Consider the following 18,743-nt stretch of genomic DNA (forward strand, 5'->3'; position numbering starts at 1 on the left):
TTCGCGGCTCAGGGACCACAGCACTCCTGGCTCCTACCCACCCTCTGCAGCTCTTCCCACCTCCAGCCTGAGTCCAGCTCACCCCATTGGCCTTCCCTGGCCCTGCTGCACCTCCTTATCCCCTTTCCCCAGTGTTTGCTGTCTCTTCGAACTCCCTCTGCTTCCCTCAGGCTCTCGTCAGACACGCCACTGATTCATTCTTGACTCTCCTCTTCAAGACGTAATGTTGGCAAAAGCTTTTGGTCCCAGGAACTGGTCCGAAGCACTCATGACCCTCCTTGTCAAGGGGGACATTTGGTGACTCTCTTCATGGCCTTTCAGGTACTAAAGGCAGCTTTTCTGTTCCCCTCACCTTCCCGTTTCCCTCAGGACCTTAGAACCCCATGGCCTTCACTCATTCCTTGTATTTTGAGGTCTCTGGTCCCAAGCAGCCTGGCATCCTCCACTGAATGTGTTCAGAATGGTCACCAGGATGCTGTGTCTTTATGGAATGGCTTCTGGCCCGACACTTGGGACCCAGGGGAGAGGATCTGGAGATGACTGTTCACTGTTCCTGGCAGATGGCAGCACAAGTGACCACAAACCCACTAACACAGGAGCATCTTCCCAATGACAGGAAGAACAGCCGCTGTGATGACCGTTTACTAGGTGCTGAGCACTATGACAGGCCCTTACTTACTTCTTTATTTTTAATCATCATAACACCCTGCAAAGTGGGCATTGTTGTCCCCGTGTTTCAGATGAAGGAACTGAGACTTGGAGAAGTTAAGCAACTTGCTCCAGGTCACACTGGTACGGGGTTAGACTTAAACAAGGCCTGAGGAGCCATCCCCCACCCGCCCTGTGTCTCCCATATGGCAGTTCCTATACCAGGCAGTGGGGATGCAAAGATGAAGAAGATGTGATTCCTACTCTAGAGACGCTCAGAGTCCAGTGGGGCAGGAGGGAGCATAATTCAAAGATGGCTTCCCGGGGGAGGTGGAACTGACTGAGCAGAGTTCTTCTGCAAGGGTGGAGAGGGAAGGGCAATTTGGACGAAGGAAAGAACAAGTACAAAGCTACACTGATGTGAGGGATCTTGGCTCATTTGAGTAAACACAAAGCCTTGGTATGTTGTGTCACAGAGAGGTCCTTGGGGAGAGATGCGACTGACAGCTGATCGGGGACAAGATCACAAAGGGCTTTCAATGTCATGCTAAGGAGTTTATACCTTACTCTGGAGGACCAGAGAGCCACAGAAGAGTTTTAAGCAGCCTTTTACATTTTATGATTTTAAGCCCACCTCACCGGTTATGTCCTTTTCACAGCACCAAAGGAATAAATATTCTGACTTCTCTCTTTTCCCATCCTCTGCTTTCTCTCTAGTGCCTCCCATTGGCTGAACCCAAAAGGAAGTAAGAAGGCAAGAAGGTCTGGTTGATGGAGCCTATAAAGGTCAGCCTGCCAGGACGCCAAACAGAGGAGAAGGGTAGAAAATGGATCTGGAAGAGCATCTGTTTCTCTGAAAACATTTAGCACCTTCTTCAACAAGCTAAGGATCACAAGAATCAGGAAGAAAGAGATGAATTCTGGAGGAGGAGCGTTTAAACAGCCTTGAAGATCTTTGAAAGGTACTGGTAAGAAAGGGCCTTTGGGAAAAGGGAAGAGCATGAGTAAAAGTTCAGGGCACGTTCAAGGAGCTATAGCTCTTGCTCCAGCATGGCCAGAGCACAGGGCAATACATAAAAGAAGGGGAGAGGCACATGTATACTGGAGGGTGGCCTCCAGAAGAAAAGTTCACTAGGAAGAAAGGTAGATGGGGCTGTGTTAGGAGAGCCCACACTCGGGAGCCAGACTGCTTGCTTCAAGTCCCAGGGGGGCAATTTTCAATCTGTGAACACGTTGCTTCACCTTTCTGCTTCAGTTTCCTCCTCTGTAAAATGAGGATGATACTAGTATGTACAGGATTGTACATACATTGGAGGGTTGTTGTGAAAGTCCAATGAGTTAAAATATAGTGAGTACTTAGAGCAGAGCATGGCACATAACTAGTATTATATATGTGTTACTGCTGCTGCTGGTGGTGGTGGTGGTGTCATTAAGGGAGCTATCTGACCTTAAGCCCTTGGTTTGGGTCCAGCTCTTAGAATGACCCAAGATCTCAGATGAAGCCTGAATAGAAAGGGCATGTGTATAAAGTGGTATAGAGCAAAGCCATCAAGAGAAATGTGTCATCTTACCTTTGTTACAGAGCAACCATAAAGTAATCCACCACATAATGGAGAGGACGCAGACCTGGGGATCAGGAGACCCGGGTTCTGACCTGATCTCTGCAGTTAATCTCATAGGTGACCTTGAGCACATCCCTTCTGCTCTCAGGACTTCGGCTGACCCTCTGTAAAATGACGGGTGGGATTATGATGAAGTCTTAGGGGCTCTCTTCCAGCTCTATCATTCTGTGATTTTAAATCCCTTTATAACAAACTGGAGAAGAGGAGCTTTGCTCTTGCAAATGGAGTGTAAAGTTAATCCTGCCTGTGCAGAGGCTAACTACTATGCGTGTGTGGTTTATCCTACTTCATTAAACCCCAACTCCCCACAGAGTTCGCATTAAGGAAGCCCAGGCAGGTAATACTGAAGTGTTGCTGAATGGGGTCTCCTAATGGAAAATGATTTCTCCCCACTCACTCTCAGGTTTATAAACACAAAGCCTATAACTCCCATTTTCCACACTGTTACTTTGCCACTTGTGTAGATCAGACTCAGTCATAGGTACGGCCAGTTAGGTCCTCAGACCTTACTTATGTGCGCGCACACCCTGCCGTACCCGAACATGCTGCAGGCAATGCCATCATTTTACATATGAAGAAACCAAAGCTCAAACACTTAGGGGACTTGCTCGGGGAGGCACAGGGAGTTGTGTGTGATCTAGAAAGTGAGGGCTGTGCTGCTCTTGAGCAAAGGCTCGCTAAGGGGTGGACGAAAGGGAAGGTAATTGGGAAGCTCTGAGGCGATGTCCCCAAGTGAAAACTTTCTCCAAGGATCCTTACCTTTTGTAAAACTTCTTGCAGAATCCCAGGTCACTTTTCCTAAGGCTAAAAGAGAGAAAGCACCCATTCTAGATTGTCTTTGGAGGACAAAATTGAATATCTGTCTTGGATTCCCTCAGTTTTCCTTCTTTTATTGTGAAATATAGTACAGATACTGAAAAATGCATAAAGCACTTGTGTATAGTTTAATGAGTAATTAAAAGCGAACACTGGTAGTGCCCACTCCAGTCAGGAAACAGAGTATAATGTTGGGGAACAGAAGCAAGACACAGAGAATACAAATATCCCAGTGTGACCCCATTCATAGAAAGTTAGAAAACTGACCAACTTGAGGTTTGGGCAAAGTGACCAAGCTCTTGGCTCACTCCTTTGCAGTGTGTACATCTGGCAAGCCTTCCTCCCACTCCACCTCACTGCACATGGAACCCACTAAGGACCAAGAGGCACAGAGGCACCTAATTGTACAGCTGGAAGCCACCTCACATGACTTATTCACTTATTCATTCCTCAGGTGTTTTGGGGGTCTTACTGTAGGGACCTCTGGGCTAGAAATGGGGGTATAGCATGGAAGTATCTTGCATAGATGCTGCCCTAAGGAGCAAGAAAAGCTGGAATGAGTTGAGTCTGAAATGGGGGGAAGCTATGAGGGTCTTGGAAGTGCCTGGTTGTCAGCCAGGACATATCCTCATGCTCCTCTGAAAACGAGCCAGATGGAGCAGGAACCACCACAAGGGAGGAGCCAGGAGAGACTCCCCTGGCCTCCGAAAGAATGAGTAGGTTACTGCAGATGGCTACAACCAGCTTTCATGCCAATCTTTGTTCTCCAAAGTCAATTAGATGGCAGTTTATGTGCAAATGGATGAATCCCAAAGGGGTCAAAAATTAGGCTCTGGAATGTCAGAGACGAGGGGCCCTCCAACATTGCCTGGTCCAATGCCCTTGTTTTGTGAAGAGACTGAGGGCCAGAGTAAAGTGACTTTTCCGGTGTCAGCTGGATAGCTTGAGGGGACCCCAGGGCTAGAATCCAGGTTCCTGCCTTCCTAAACAGTTCTCTTTCTCAGCCCAATATTTTCTAGGATTCGTTTTTAGAATCATGGGGGTTTTTATGGTCGTGAAATCATGAAGAAAGAGAATATAAGAGCTGGAAAAGATCTTGATAATCTGTCTAGTCCAGTGAGTCCCAAAGTAGGCTGATCATCAAATCATCTGAGGAACTTGTTTTTAAAAATACGGGCTCTGGGACCCAGCCCCCAGAGATTGGAGTTTAGTAGGATTGGGATTTAGTAGAAATAGCTTGACCATTTATATATTTAAAAAAACACACAAAAATACCCAGCTGATTCTGGTGGGAAATTCAGAGGCCTAGACAACTCTCTCTAGCTGACAGAGGAAGAAACTGAGGCCCAGATTAGGGGAGGCAGAATGTCTACACTAGGTCACGTCTCATTTTACCATAAACTCTTCAATTGTCCAGGAGAGAACTGAACCAGGCTGCATATCTAAGTGCCTTGATATATTAATAGTGTTTTTCCCCAATATTGTTTTTGTGGTTAACATGTTTTATTTTTTGAAGCAGCTTAAAAGATTCCTAACCATGCTGCAAGGCACTCAGATTTGTGCAATGTTTACAAAGACTTTGTTGTTCATTAAACAAATTTACCCAGACTAACTCAACATGAAAAAAATATCTTGTTTACAGTGAGCTCCTGACAAAAATACATGTAGCAAAGACAGACAAACACACATAAACCTGGATTGTCGAGGGGGACATGATTTGCTGCCACATCCAATTTTTCTCATTAGAACTTATTTTATTTGAACATGACTCAGTACCCCGTGTAAATGCGAGGTTGTTAATCTTATTACTATATGGAAAACAAATTAATTAGTATGCATGCTATTGGAGATGAGTTGTAAGGTTGGTGTTGGAAAGATTAGGAAAATACACTCATTAATCTAAATGATATCTGATATACATGTCTGACTTCCATTTTAAGATCAGTTCCATTATATGGGCAACAAATATAGCTAATAAAAATCAAGCTTTTTGTGCTCAGCATCTAAATGTTGGCATTGACCAGATACAGACATGCTGGCCTTTTTTGTTTTAAAACAAAGGTCGTGTGATGAATAACTAACTGCTTGTCACTCTTCCTCAGCTGAGACTCACTTGCCACAGGCAACTTCTCAGGGTCCAACTCCCACCCCAAACCAAACCTAACTGAGAGCGATCTTCTCTTTCTTCTACATGGCCACCACACTTTTATGCCGGTCCCTGAACACTTTCTACCTTCTTTTAGTACCGTAATGAACACACCTCATTTTTCCAGGGGACTCTGTGCTCCTTAAGAGTAGAGACTATATCTAATTGGAGATTCAAATATTGATCAGAATACCATGCTACAGAAAAAAGATTACAAAGAATGAGAAATTCTTTATGTACCAATGTGGAACAATCGCCAAGGCATACTGGTAAGTGTACACCTATGATTACCTCTGGAAGTGTACTGGTAACATTGATTCTCAGATTACCAGGAAGGGGACCTGGGTACTTGAGAGTCCAAGGTAGGAAGAGGCTTTTCCTCGGGTTCCTTTTGTACCTTTTGAATTTGAGCCATATGTATGTACTACTGAATCAAAAAAATAGAATGAATATTAAATGTAAAAATAAAATCTAGTAAAAAGAAAATATTTGTTCCAAATAAAAATTAAAAAAAAAAAAAACACCAAAAAGAATAATAAAAACAATTGTCATTTGGGGTATTAAAGACTGTCATGCGGGGTCTCTGGTTCCGCTCCCCACACAAGAATGCAGGACATGGTGAGGCCAAAAATGAACACCCACAGAGCCATAGATAGGGGAGTCATACCACTATACTCTCGCTGGAGGCTGGGTTGGAGACACAGGAAGCAGGAACCACATGATCTGCAATCCACACTCCACCATGCTAACTGCAATCCATGCTTGCTAGCTCAGCCACCATCTTCTTGCCAGCCCCCTATTTTCTGCTAGCGTAGCCACAGCAGTTATATTAGTGGCCAATGGCTCACTGGTTATAGCTGACGGCCAACTAGCCACAGCTGATGGCCATCCAATTATAGTTGATGGCCATTTACTACCTGAGCCAGCACCTTCCATGTGAGGCCGAGAGCCTGGAAACTGTACTCCTGGCTGTGTCCCCACAAAGACTTTGGGAAATCCTTTAATAAATAAACTTGTTTTATTTTAACTCAGTGTTACCACACTTATTTTACCTGGGAGCTCCAAAAGAAACATAAGGTATCCAGTATTTCTGAAAGGTTTTGACCCCGAAATCATTTCTAAAAAGATTCACTTATTACTATCTCACAAAACACAAGTGAGTCACTAGTGTGCTCTAGGCAACTTGTTAAACCAGAGGGTGGGGAAAAATATGTATATTGACTCTGCTGCCAGCCTCATGAACGGACCAGGGCAAGTCCTCTCTTCTCTGGGCCTCAGTTTGGTCATTTCCAAAATAAGTCAGCTGTATGAGATTATCTCTGATGTTCCTTCCAGGTCTGGAGTTCAGAGCTTCTCTGGCAAGAACATATCAAAGCTCTCCTCCAAAGTGAGCCCAGGCCTGGAGTAACAGAGGCAGGGAGGTCTATGATGCTTGTTGAAAGAAGTTACAAGTGTACCAGATGTGGATGTATTTTCCCAGCTTCTTCAAAAACCCCAAGGATTAAAAACAAGCAAATAAGTACCCAAGGACAGTCCAGGAAGATTAAGCAACCACTAAAATAATTGTAAGAAACCAATACAATCATCTTTGGTTCACTCCTATGACTGATACTGCCAAAGTCTCAGCACTTGCGCTTATTCACTGTGCATCATGGGTCAAAGCCCTGAGTTGAGACTCAGTTTGCTGAGCTATACAGTGGGTATAACAATTGTTTTGCTGCTTTCCTCAAATTCTTAGTAAAGGCATTTAATTTATGACAGCAACAAAGATAAGAGATTAACGAGCCAACGACAGGTTTGTCAAACCATTTATTTAACAAATAAAAATGTTGCTTAAGTCATTTTTCATTTGTCAGTAGAATTCCCTTGGTTGGGGCAAGAGGATGGTACGAAATTATCATACTCATCTGTCACTGGAGGCAAAATAAATTGATAAAAGCCTTTGCAAAGTGATTTGCCTGTATATGTCAAGAACCATGCAAGAATTTAGGCCCTCTGACTCAGAAAATCTATATCTGGGGATTTTAGGAAAGTTAAAAAAAAAAAAAGGAGAAAGGGAAAGATATGAAAATTGCCCTTAGGGATTATTTGTGATGGTGATAAATTGAGTCCTTCTAAGTATACAATACTAGGGAATGCTATATCCACTTAAACGAGTATTAAGCAGCCATTAAAATAATTATTAAAAACATTTATTTTTAATAGATAATTATAAAGCCCATGTAGAATTATAATGATAAACTGTTACGTGAGAAAGCTGAATACAAAGCTGTACCTACACTAATAAATTACCTATGTAAATTTTGCCAGCGCGTAAGAAAGGACAAAAAAGGAATACTGAATAGTTCATTTGTTAGAATAGTAGGATTATGGATAATTTTCTTTCCTTTTAATTTCCTTTATTGTTAAAACATTGTGAACTAAATAAAAATGTGAGGTAAAATACAATGAAAGCAACAGATAGGTACATTCTGTTGTATCCTTCGTAAATCCTTTCACCAAAGAAAGGGATTAAATGTGGCTTACCATAGCAAATCATAAAATAAGACCCACATATTGCATTACCTATAGACCCTCCTACCCTTCTGAGAATAAATTAAAATATAAACACCAGAGTTGATTTTTTAAAATCCAGGATTATCTCATTATTCTATTTAAAACATATTTAAAAAAGAAAATGCACTCTCTTTTTTTGGATTAAAAGTTTCCTCAGCCAAGTTCCTTATGTCTGTTCTTCCCTGTCGGTGGGCCATGGGGCCCCATTCCTACAGAAGGCATTTCTCAACTGTGGGACCTCCACTCAGATGTATAGACAATGGTGGAGAAAGTCCAATCAAATTGAAGGGACCCCAACTGGTCCTATTTTGTGAAATGAGCATACTAATTTCTGCCCAGGCTGCCACCTAGGTCTGTTGTCAAGATCCCCTGAGATGATATATAGGAATATATGAAAGTGCTTTCAAATCCTCCAGAACTACGGTCAGTTGGATCTTTTTTCTTTAGGATTGGATGTAGCATAATGGAGGCCACACAGGGGGTAGAATCTGGGTGAGGGTAAGTGTGGGAGAGGGGAGAGGACTGGGTTTTAGGGGCAAGCGGTGAGTTACGTTAGCAGTTACGAAATTTGGCTGTGAAGTCAGAACTGGCTTCCAAAGTCTAGCTCTGCCATCTCCTAACTGTGTGACCTGAGCAACTCCCATTGTCTCTGAGCCTCAGAGTTGAGACTTCACTCAACTCATGATGATAATATGTGTAAAGCACAGTGCCCAGTAAATAGTGAGCCCTCAAGAAATGTTAGTTACTCTCATTAGTCCTGCCCCTCCCACTAATTTACTGTGGAACCTTTGTCAATTCTATCTCCTTCTCTGGGCCTCAGTGTCTCCATCTGCCAAATGGGACAAGGGGCTAGATTCAATGGCCTTCCAGGGGTGTTTTAGGGACAATGGTTTCACAGTGGCAGTTGTAGCAATGTCCTTTTAAAGACATATTTATGTGGGAATCTATAGCCCGTGGAGACATAGCCATGGGAATAGAATTCCAGAATGTTCTACAGGTTGGACTCTCAGCCTCAGAATCCTGCTTCTGCTTTATGCCTGAATGTGCTTCTCCCAGTTGACATTCCAAGACCACTTCTTCCGGCTGGGATTATTTGTCCAATGACATAGGGGAGGTGTTGAATTTCCCCTCGTCTGAGCAGATATCTTCACAGCAACCTTCACTGTGCCACCTTGTTTGTTCTTTCCTGAGGGAAACAATCCCCAAAAGACAGAACCAGGACCAGTGGACAGAAGTTATATAGAAGCCGATGTGTGCTCAATGAAGAGAAGAACTTCTCGGCAGCCATTCCACAATACCAATTCCATCAGTGGTTTTTAAATCAGTGGTTAGTGAACTCACTGTCCCTGGGTGTATTTAAGCTCAGGTTGAATGACTATTTACAGGGATGCTGTAGAGAGGCCAGCCTAGATACAGCTTATACAATTTAATGAGGCTCATTCACTACTCCAAACCCCTGTGCTATTAATGAACTATCTGCTGATTTATTATTACTTTAGCAATACATTAATTGATAGACTGCTGGTCGTACTATCTTTGAGGCTCTGGCCTAGTCTAGATTCTCTCTGAAAAGAATACCCACTTGAAGACTCCTGGGGTTAGGGGCTGGGGGAGAAATCAGACAGAACATATGACTTATGACTCATCTTTCTGAACCTTCTTTCCCACGAGTGACATTCTTTCTACAATGTATAGGATACGTGTGTGTAGAGCTCACCTCGTTAATGTACTATTGACTGCAATTATGTCTTTGCATTTTCCCTCTAGGAGCTAAGGTTTTCTTCCCCTGCCAGCTCTACCCAGCTGTGTTTTTTGTCAGCAATTCTACATCCAACATTGTCTTTTCAGAAATTTAGCAGCAGTATCATGACAGCTGTTAACCTATGACTCTCAGATGTGCTTGAGTTGAATTTCTTGTTCTTTGCTTCCTCTCTTGCAGTGCTGGCAAAGGATACTTCAAAAAGAACCACACAATTTTTCAACACATGAGTACTGTTGACCTCTTCCTATACAAACCTTCACTCATAGCTCCTGTCAAATGCTAGGCCATCAGCTCTTCCACCAAAGGAGAAATATATTGAGTCAACCAGAAAGGATTTTCTTTAAACAGCGTGGGGAAATCTAAACCCATGGTAACAATACTTCCTGTAGCAAGTGCCAGGTTATTAAATCATTTGGTCCTCACAACAGCCCTGAGAGGTGGATTGAGTGGATGACAATCACCTCCTTATAGCAAACTGGTTAGCAAACTGAGGGGCAGAGAAGTGAAGTCACAATGCTAGGATGTGTGTGGTAAAGTGGAAAGCATAAGTCATGGACTGTAGAGGCCAGTCCAGAAAGGATGTCCTCTTCATCACATTTTTTCATTCATTGGGCATTCAACTAAAATGAGCAAGTCCTACTTGCAAGCCCTATGCTGCACTGGAGCTGCAGAGATGGATCAGACACTCTCCCTGCTCTCAGGAGAGGAAAGCGGGAGGACAAACTACTATGGTAGTGTGCCAACGATATTAACAGAAGTGGGGGACCCAGAGAGAGCCTGAGGTGCTCACACGTGGAGTGACCCTAGGCATAATGCAGACACCAAAGCCCACAAAAGCCGGCGGCAGTGACTTCTGCTTAGCCAGGGGGTTCACCAAGAAGGGGGGTCTGGCAAAGCTCAGAAGGAAGTTCAGATGGTCCCATGGGTACCACCTAGGAGTGGTGGCTATATGCTTGAAACTATGATATTGCTCTAATGCAATTCTTACTGTGTATCCTTGGGGATTCCGTTTCCTCAGCTGGTCCCAGTTTCATCAGCCGGGAGCAAACACTCTATCCTGCTGCTCTGCCAGTTCCTAAACAGGCCAAGCATTTTCCGTCTTTAAGCCATTGCTCATACTGAATCCTTAGCCTATAGCACGCTTCTTCCTATCTTTTCTAATTCAGTCTTCAAGGCTTAGGTCAAATACCACCTCCTTCAAGAAATCTTCATACGTTCCCCCTAGCAAAAAGGGATTCCTCCTTCATTTTCCTACTGTATTTAATCCAAAGCTTGATCAGCTTCTACCTTATACTATAGGCTTGTGTCTCTGACCTGACTGAGCAACTCAAAGGCAGGAGAGTCTTGTCTCCCTCTAGGACTAAGCAGTGGTCTCTCTTTGTTGAATGGCATTAAATTAAAATGAGGGGAGGAGACAGATGGTTCTTTGGTCCTTGGAGGGCACACTGAGAATGGTTTGCAAATAGGGTTGCTGTTACTTTTGGGATTTGGGTGCTGCCACCCTGACAAGCTCTAAGTTCTCAATGTTTGGACAAGTGTAGCCCTGGTGAGGGGGGCAGGAGTCGGTGGATCACAGCAGTTTAGACCTTGCCCTGGAAAAGCTTTTAAGCCGGTGCCTCTCAGTGGATGGCTCAGGTACCTCGTGCATCTGACTCACCTGAGGAAATCACTAAACACTTAGGCTCCAAGCTCTGTCCCATCCCACTAAATCAAGCTCTCTGGAGCTGGGGCCCAGGGATCTACATGTGACTCTTCTCACACTGAAGTTTAGACGCTACAGTTCAAGGGAACATCCTGGGTCCTGGAGGTGGAATCTTGCCTCTAGGAGTTCACAGACGGGGAGGAGTGGTGAGGACTGGACACAAATAGTCCATCACAAACACACAGGGAAATAAGGAAGGGAGAGCTCAGGGCTATGTGGCTTGAGCAGTGAGTGGTGGCCACCGGCTCTAGCTCTGGAAGGGTCTCCCACAGCTTGGGAGGTTATAGTAAGGTGCACGGGGAGCATTCCAGGCTGAAGCTTTTGTTCCCAGGCTGAGGTTTTTGATCTTCATTACAAATTTCCCAGGGCAGAAGGTAGAAAATTGACAGAAATCAAACTCTCCTGTGTTTCTCTCCTTTGGTCCTAAAGCCTTTCCCTTTCCTCTCCCTCTGACCCTTGGGGTCCACTCACTCCATCTGGTAAGAAGAGAGTATCTGCAGCTGCTGCTCTGGCAATCTGAAGGGAGGTGTGACAGGGGCTTGCCCGCTTTATCCATCCTCCTTCCTTTGCCCTTCTGTCCAGTGAATTCCTTCCCTCAGAAGCAACTGCCATTCCTATTGCTCCCCAAACCCTTGGTCAGCTCTTTTCATAGCATTTTGCTTATACGTTGATATCCAGTAGCCTTATCTTCAAAATGGGAATATTAACCATGCTCTCTATGTCCTTATTTATCTAGTAATGGTCTACTCAACCTTGGACACTCATTTAGGCCACTCCCCCACAAAGGTCTCGTCTGACTTCCCTCTTTCCAGAGTCTGCCTTGACCACCCTGCTCAGTTTTTCCACAGTCCCCTTTGCTTACATCCATTCTCACACTTTTATGGACTAAGTTGAGGTCTTTCTCTGCTGGACACGGCCTGGGGCTCAAGTGACATTACACCCTGACTCCTCATATGGGGCTGTGCACCCCTCCCCAGGGTGGCAGTGAGGATCAATGACTGCTATGTGGAGATTCACTGAGGGCTTCTCTGCAAATGTTCTTTCCCTCCTCCCTGACACTCATGACAGTGAAGGGCACTGAGCTGGCCCATTAGGCCCCGGGGACAGGGAACCCCAGTACCTCAGGCATCAGATGACCTGGAGTAAAAGTGAAGGGCTATCCACCTGGAGGTATGTGGCCCTTCTGGACCAGGAAGGCACCTCTCCCCCTCCCCCATGCCAGCTGGGAAACAGCTTCTGCCTGGGTGGCCAGAAGGACTTGAGGGGCAGAACTTTCCTCTGGGTCTCCTGAGCTGCCTGGGTTGGTGCAACCAGGGCACCAGGCCTGTACTGAAGGCCTCAGAGGAAATGGAGGAACCAAGCGCTCAAAAACCAGGCTTTGGTGAAAGGAGCCAGGACAAAACCCAGCACTGAACTTAATTAAAAAGAGTGCTTAATCCCTCCTCCAACAAATGCAGCTCCCTCACAAAGGAGAACAGGAACACCAGTGGCCAGGAAGACCTGAAGCCTTATAAACAAGCACTTCGGGCTGTGCAGGTCAGCTCCTCCATGATCTGATACAATGACTATTGTCAAGGAGGGTTGTTTTTCCATGTTTTTGTATCCTTTCCTTTGCATTTTCTTTTGCTACCTAATTTCATGCATCAGAGGTCAAAAGACAAAAGGTCAGGCCTGGTTTAGAGGCAGCAAACTCCCCACCACCAGGAGCGTGTGTCCAAAGGAGTTCTTTGAGGCACCGCCTGCAGACACCAGCAGGTTTTCATCCCGCCTAATTCTCTTTTGTCACTTCATGGGTACACAAATCTACCTGCAAATTGAGAAATGAGACACCAACTGCTACACCAAAGTAGGAAAAACATCTCCCCACTTTCAATTCACCAAACTGTTTCCATCTCATACCTTGTTTGTAAGAATTTGTGCCTAATAAGAAGCTATCTGTGTGCTCTCAGCCTGCCTATGCCTGCACATGTGTACAACACACACACACACACACACACACACACACACACACATACTGTAAATATAAAATCTAAATAGATATTCCCTAATTGTTTTTCTGGGAGAATTTATAAAGCTCTCTCCAGAAAATTACCAACAGTTGTCCTAAAAATTGCTCTCACTGAAAATTTCATTTTAGTATGAATAATTTAGTATGATTTTTTAGTACGTTTTGTCCTAGACTTCCAATCTTTTCAACGCCCCATTTTGGATTCTTAAATAATAGCAGATTGTTAGTTTCCTTGTGTGATAGGCAGACACTTACATGTTTTTAAGGAGAATACAGCAGCATGATTTCCCATTAGAAATATCTTCATGATTTAGGGGGGAGGACATGACTTTCTTGTTCTACGTTCATAAGCTCCTTGTACCAACTTGGCATGCCAAATGGCTTTCATATGACTGAAAATAATTTAGGCGACATTTTGAATTTTTCTTCTTGTAGACAATTTTTCAGGCGATTGGCATTCAATGTCTGAAGGTCTGGCCCCCATCTTCAGTGTAAAGTAAAGAAGACAAGCACAGTGGAAGGTGTCTCTGGTGATCACTACACACTGGGGCTGGCTGCAGGGATCACCTCAAAGACCCTCTGGACCCAAGCCCAGCTCCTCTTTTCCATCTTACTCTAGGCTGAGTCCTACAGGAGGCTGCCAGCAAATAGCCAAATAGCCGGTCAAGTTGTTAAAAACAGGTCATCAGCAGCAAATCTGAAAGATTTTTAGAGCACAGTTTTATTTCAGGCATGTTTTCAAGTCCTCCAGACACAGTCCCCTCTCCTCCCTATAAAACTACCCCTCAAAAAAAAAATCAAAAAAAAATCAGTCCACAACCTGCCACAGACTGAGGTCTTTGCAGGGTCACACTATAGGCTCCAGGGAAAACGCACAATCCTGCTGTGACCTCTGCTAATGCTCTGAAGTTATTACAGAAAAATGGAGACTGAAGTAAGCGATAGCATTAAAGGGCCTACTTACAGGTGGGCTTCACGTCCCTTTAACCTTCTGATCTGGGTCCGAAAACTTCAAGAATCGTTTAACCTGTGCACTCACTCAAAATCCCTTGTGAAAGTAGGCGCCTCTATATTTCAATATTTCATGGAATCACATTATATCACATTAAAATGTTATTCGTTTAAAACCTATTAAATAAATCCAAGTCTGGGCTGGTGCATGAATATTTAAAGCTCACATTACACAGAGAAATACCAGAAGAAAAAGGGGTGGGGAGCGCTAACAGTTCTTCATATCAATATTGCTAGAAATAAAACATCCTACATGTGTATGATTTTAGTAACATATGATTTTATTACTTACAAATTACGGCGTTGTTAAATTTAAAAGGAAAAAATATAAGAATAAAGAAAACGATTTACAGTTGTTTTCAATGTTAAACAAGCAGAGTGCCAGTAAATCTTTTCAATGCCCCCGTTTTGGATTCTTGGGTGATAGTGGATTGCTGGAACGTGTTGGCAAAATATAAATTTAACTGTCTGTTTTTCATATTACATTTCTAATGTAACTCTAGGAGGAATTTTAACTCAAAATTCTCCAAGAGTTGCCTTCAAATCGTCTCTGGACATACGTATACAGCATACACCTGACATCTGCCATGTGTACCTGTACAATGGAAACCAGTCGTGGAACTGAATTGAATCACTGGATTTGAGTTAAAATGAACCCATCCAAACCACCCAGGTCTACACTCCTTAAGGCTTCTCCCAATAACACTTTAAAACAAGAAAGGCGGTAAAGTAATCAACGATAACAATAACCCACCATAAGCACCAGATTCCGCGAACACAGACCCGTGGTGTTTTCCAGCGGCAACCGAGCGGCGAGCCGCTAGCACATGCTGCCCAGGAGAGCCAGCAGCCCGAGTTCGAAGCCCTTTACGCGTAGAGGACCCCACTAGCGGCAGAAAAGGGCGCTTTGACCCAAACCAGTCTTCAGCCCCTTTCTGCCGGGGGCGCCGCTTGAAAACCTGCGGCGGCGACAGGCCCGCGCGTTGCGCGCTTTTTGCGCTCTGCTCCCAGGGAGTTGAAAGTGGAGAGGCGTCCCCATCCACCCGGGCGCCATCCCTAGCCCCAAGTTTGTACCGCGAGGGACCTACTCGCCGCGACTCGGCGTCCACCCTCAATGCTGACACCATCCAGGCCCCGCAAACGAAGCGGGGCGGGGCTGGGCATTATGGGCCCGCCTGCCCAAGGTTCAGTGCCACGTGCGTGCAGCTCGGACCTGGAATCCTGTGAGTCCAGCTGCGGCCTCAGCAGCCCCCAGAACTGGGCCCCCAGCTTTAGGGCGGGGCCTTCTCCTCGCCTCCTGCCTGGACGTCGGCTCCCACCCACTCTCAGCACGGGCTCCATGCAGCCCAGAGCCCCAAAGGCCAGGATCGTTCCCCCGCGGCTTCTCCCAGGGCTCGCACAGAGGGGAGGCCCAGCGGCTGACCGCGGTGGCCCAACCTTGGCTGGATTTCGTGCTGGGGGTGGCGGGGGGCGCCGGGCCGGAACCCAGCCACAGTCCCCGCTCCACAAACCCTGGAGTCCCCGATTGTCTCCTGGCTGAGTAGAAGATCCGGACCTAGGCTCCTCACGTCCCCACGTCGGCCTCCCCCTCCCTAAATCGCAGCGTCCTAGGGTAGAGAGAGAAGCTGGCAGCGTGCGTAGGCCAACCCCTTCTGTGACTCTTCTTTTCCTGTCATTCTGTCCTCGGTTTCTGCTTTCCCCCTCTCAGAAAATGCCAGAGCGCGCAGGGGCCGGTGAAGCTTCCGCGCCAGCCCCTTTCTTGGGCCTCCAGTCTGCCTTTGCCCACAGTTTTGTCTCTTCCTCTCCAAGTTTGTTTGTTTCTCTATAGATTCTCCCGCATTCCCTCGCCGGTTTAGCTAGCATGTCTTTCTGCCTCTTTAAATTTGCCTTTCCTTTTCTCCCTGATGCAGCGTTAAACAGATCCAGGTGTATCGAGGTTGAAGTTCTGGCAATGTGGACAGAAAGAATGTCTTTTCCGTCCTTGGAACATTTCCGGGCACTGCAGTTCGGCTTCCCCTGGAGGTGGTGCCCACGCAGGTTCCGCCATGCAGGCCGCTGCTACCAAAGCTTTGACTCTCTCTAGCTGTGTATGCGTATGTTCGAGTGTGGATTTATGTGTCTATGGATGCAAACCTGGGCAGGCTCTCCAAACCGAAAGCTGAGTGGAGTTGTGTTTCTAGGATCCTAGGGCTGCAGACAAATGAGACGGGGGATTTTTCGGGGGTCCCGACGCCGATCTGAGCCTCGACTCCACGCATCCCTAGCCACCTGCCCAGTATCTCTAGGGCCGCAGCGTCAGTTCCGTGTCCTCCGAAGAGGTTTGCCACCTGCTCCGTGGCCGGGAGCCAGCCCTTGGTCTGACGCGGCGGGAGTCGGGGAGGTCAGAAGCACACTGACCAGGCGCTAGGGGAGATGCAGCCGCAGAGAACAGGGTGGGCAACAGGGCGGCGGCTGGGCCTGGGTACTCCGCGAAGGGGGGCTCTGTGAATTCTGACTTGGGCACTAGTGCCACATGACCCCGCGGTTTTATGACTAAGGGCGGGCGCCCCCTCGGGAACGCACAATATTTTTTTGCGTTGATCTGGAGCGCGCAGAGTAGCACGCGGCGGCGCGGGGGTCAGGGATTTCGAAACACGAAGAATCCATCCTTCGTGACGCTTGGCCTAACCCTCTGCGCTTCCTGGATGCGAACTGCAGCGGAGTAATGGCGGGTGTCTCTTTCCTAATCCAAAAGCTCCACAAAGCCAAAACAGACACGCAAACCTCATCAAAGCATCCCACAAACACAAAAACTAAAGCCAACACACGAAAACATAAACCAAAATCCCCATCCAAACGCACGGTTTATAAAAACAAAATCAAAATCGAAGAAAACAAAACAAAATTCACCTAACGCAAAACACACAAACGACACCCACTAATACAAAAATCAAAGCACCACGCAGAAGGAACAACCTTCCAAACGACACACAGAAAGACAACCTACAAGGACAGAGTATAAAACACACACAAAATCAAAACACACAAGACAGAAAACAAAACCCACCCCAAAGAACAACAAGACTTACAAAGCAACACCCGCTAAAATGAAATCCGCGAAAAAACACGCAAAACACCTGAAGCAAAAGACTCTCTCATAGATAATGAAAATAAAACTCACAGAAAACAAAAAGAAAACAAACTCTCTAAATAGAAAACAAAACAAAACGACTCCCGCCCCCAGCCCAGGGTGAAATGTCAATTCCGGGAGGGCTTTTGATCTCTGTCTGCGGACAGGCCGCTCTTCCTTGGCGTAGCCGCTCTGCGCTCGCTAAGCAGAAGGGCAGGACGCCGGGGCTGGGGCCAGGCTGCGGAGGGGAAGAATCGAGCCCTCCGAGATGACCAAAAATCAAATCTTCGGACTGGGAACCAGATCCACAGGCTGCAGGAGGGAGGCGGCGCAGGGGGGCTGCGCAGACTACTTGGTGGTGGTGATGGGGGCCGCCCGGGAATTCCCAACCACGTTTCCGATTGTGGCGAAATCAGCTCAGTGGATAAGCGATGTCCGGTCCCCGCTGCGCCCCCCACCCCTTTTCTGGAGCTCTGGGCACTTCCCCCTAGGTTGTGGCCCAGCCTCGTGACCACCCCTTCCAACAAACAAACAACACTCTCGCTGAGGGCGATTCACTTTCCGAAACTGCCATTGTCCCGCGGGCCAAGAGTCCTCCTGCGGAGCGCTTCCCACCCCCCCACCCCCATCCCCGCCCCTGGAGAACCTTGCCCCTGCGACCACCCCGCAACCGGGCCCCACGGGCTTCCAGTGGCCCAGCAGCTGGACTCGGGACTGGGGAGGGGGAGAGAAGGGAGATCTTGAGGCTGGGCCGAAGACAGCGGGCTGGACATGCCACACCTCTGCCGGGTCTCTCTCGGGCTGATTTCCCGTCTAGAATCAAGTCCTGGGACTCGTGGACGCCGCAACGTCTTGGGGCTTGAGGGCAAAGGGATTCTATTTATGGGCCAGGGTAAACCGTTTAGGACTCCCGCCAATCTCCAGCACCTCCTGAGATGGTTCTGCTCAGCCCGGATGCTCCAAAGCGGAGGTCCAGATTTTATCTCCAGCGTTTCACAGCTTAATTTCTGTGCACTGGTCCAGAATGAGACATGGTGTGGGGAAGAGAACTGCGACCAGGGGTCTGAGTGGGACCAGGGGGGTTTAGAATTCTGGCACTGCCCTAGAGTCAGGGACCCAGCGATAGTATTAGAGCTGCAAATTGGGGTGGGGCGTGGGGTGGCTGGGAGCTCTGGGGGCGGGCGCCGCCCTAGGGGTGAATCTGAGGAAGCTGGATGCCTGGCAATGCCGCTTGCCTTTGCGCCCCCAACCCCCTCAAAAGCACCTGCGTGGCAGATTGGATAATTTCTTTAAAAACAAAATCCCGCCCGGCACCCGCCTACACGTCAGGGTTTGCACCTAGAGGGGTCCCCGGCCCCGCGCA

The 18,743-nt window shown here is 46.7% G+C and overlaps 1 protein-coding gene across 1 annotated transcript; it reads right to left on the bottom strand.

The window, feature by feature from the left end:
* Positions 1-7,156: 7,156 nt before the first annotated feature.
* Positions 7,157-17,982, bottom strand: LOC148754985 (uncharacterized). Its single transcript, XM_088793034.1, has 2 exons — positions 15,026-17,982; positions 7,157-13,957 (listed from the first exon to the last, which is right to left on the bottom strand). Exons 1-2 carry the CDS (start codon positions 15,396-15,398, stop codon positions 13,932-13,934), a joined length of 399 nt encoding a protein of 132 aa, XP_088649160.1. The 5' UTR covers positions 15,399-17,982; the 3' UTR covers positions 7,157-13,931.
* Positions 17,983-18,743: the final 761 nt, after the last annotated feature.

The sequence above is a fragment of the Rhinolophus sinicus genome, chromosome 16 (genome assembly GCF_057876585.1).
Source record: "Rhinolophus sinicus isolate RSI-liver-muscle chromosome 16, RSI-T2T, whole genome shotgun sequence".
NCBI lineage: Eukaryota > Metazoa > Chordata > Mammalia > Chiroptera > Rhinolophidae > Rhinolophus > Rhinolophus sinicus.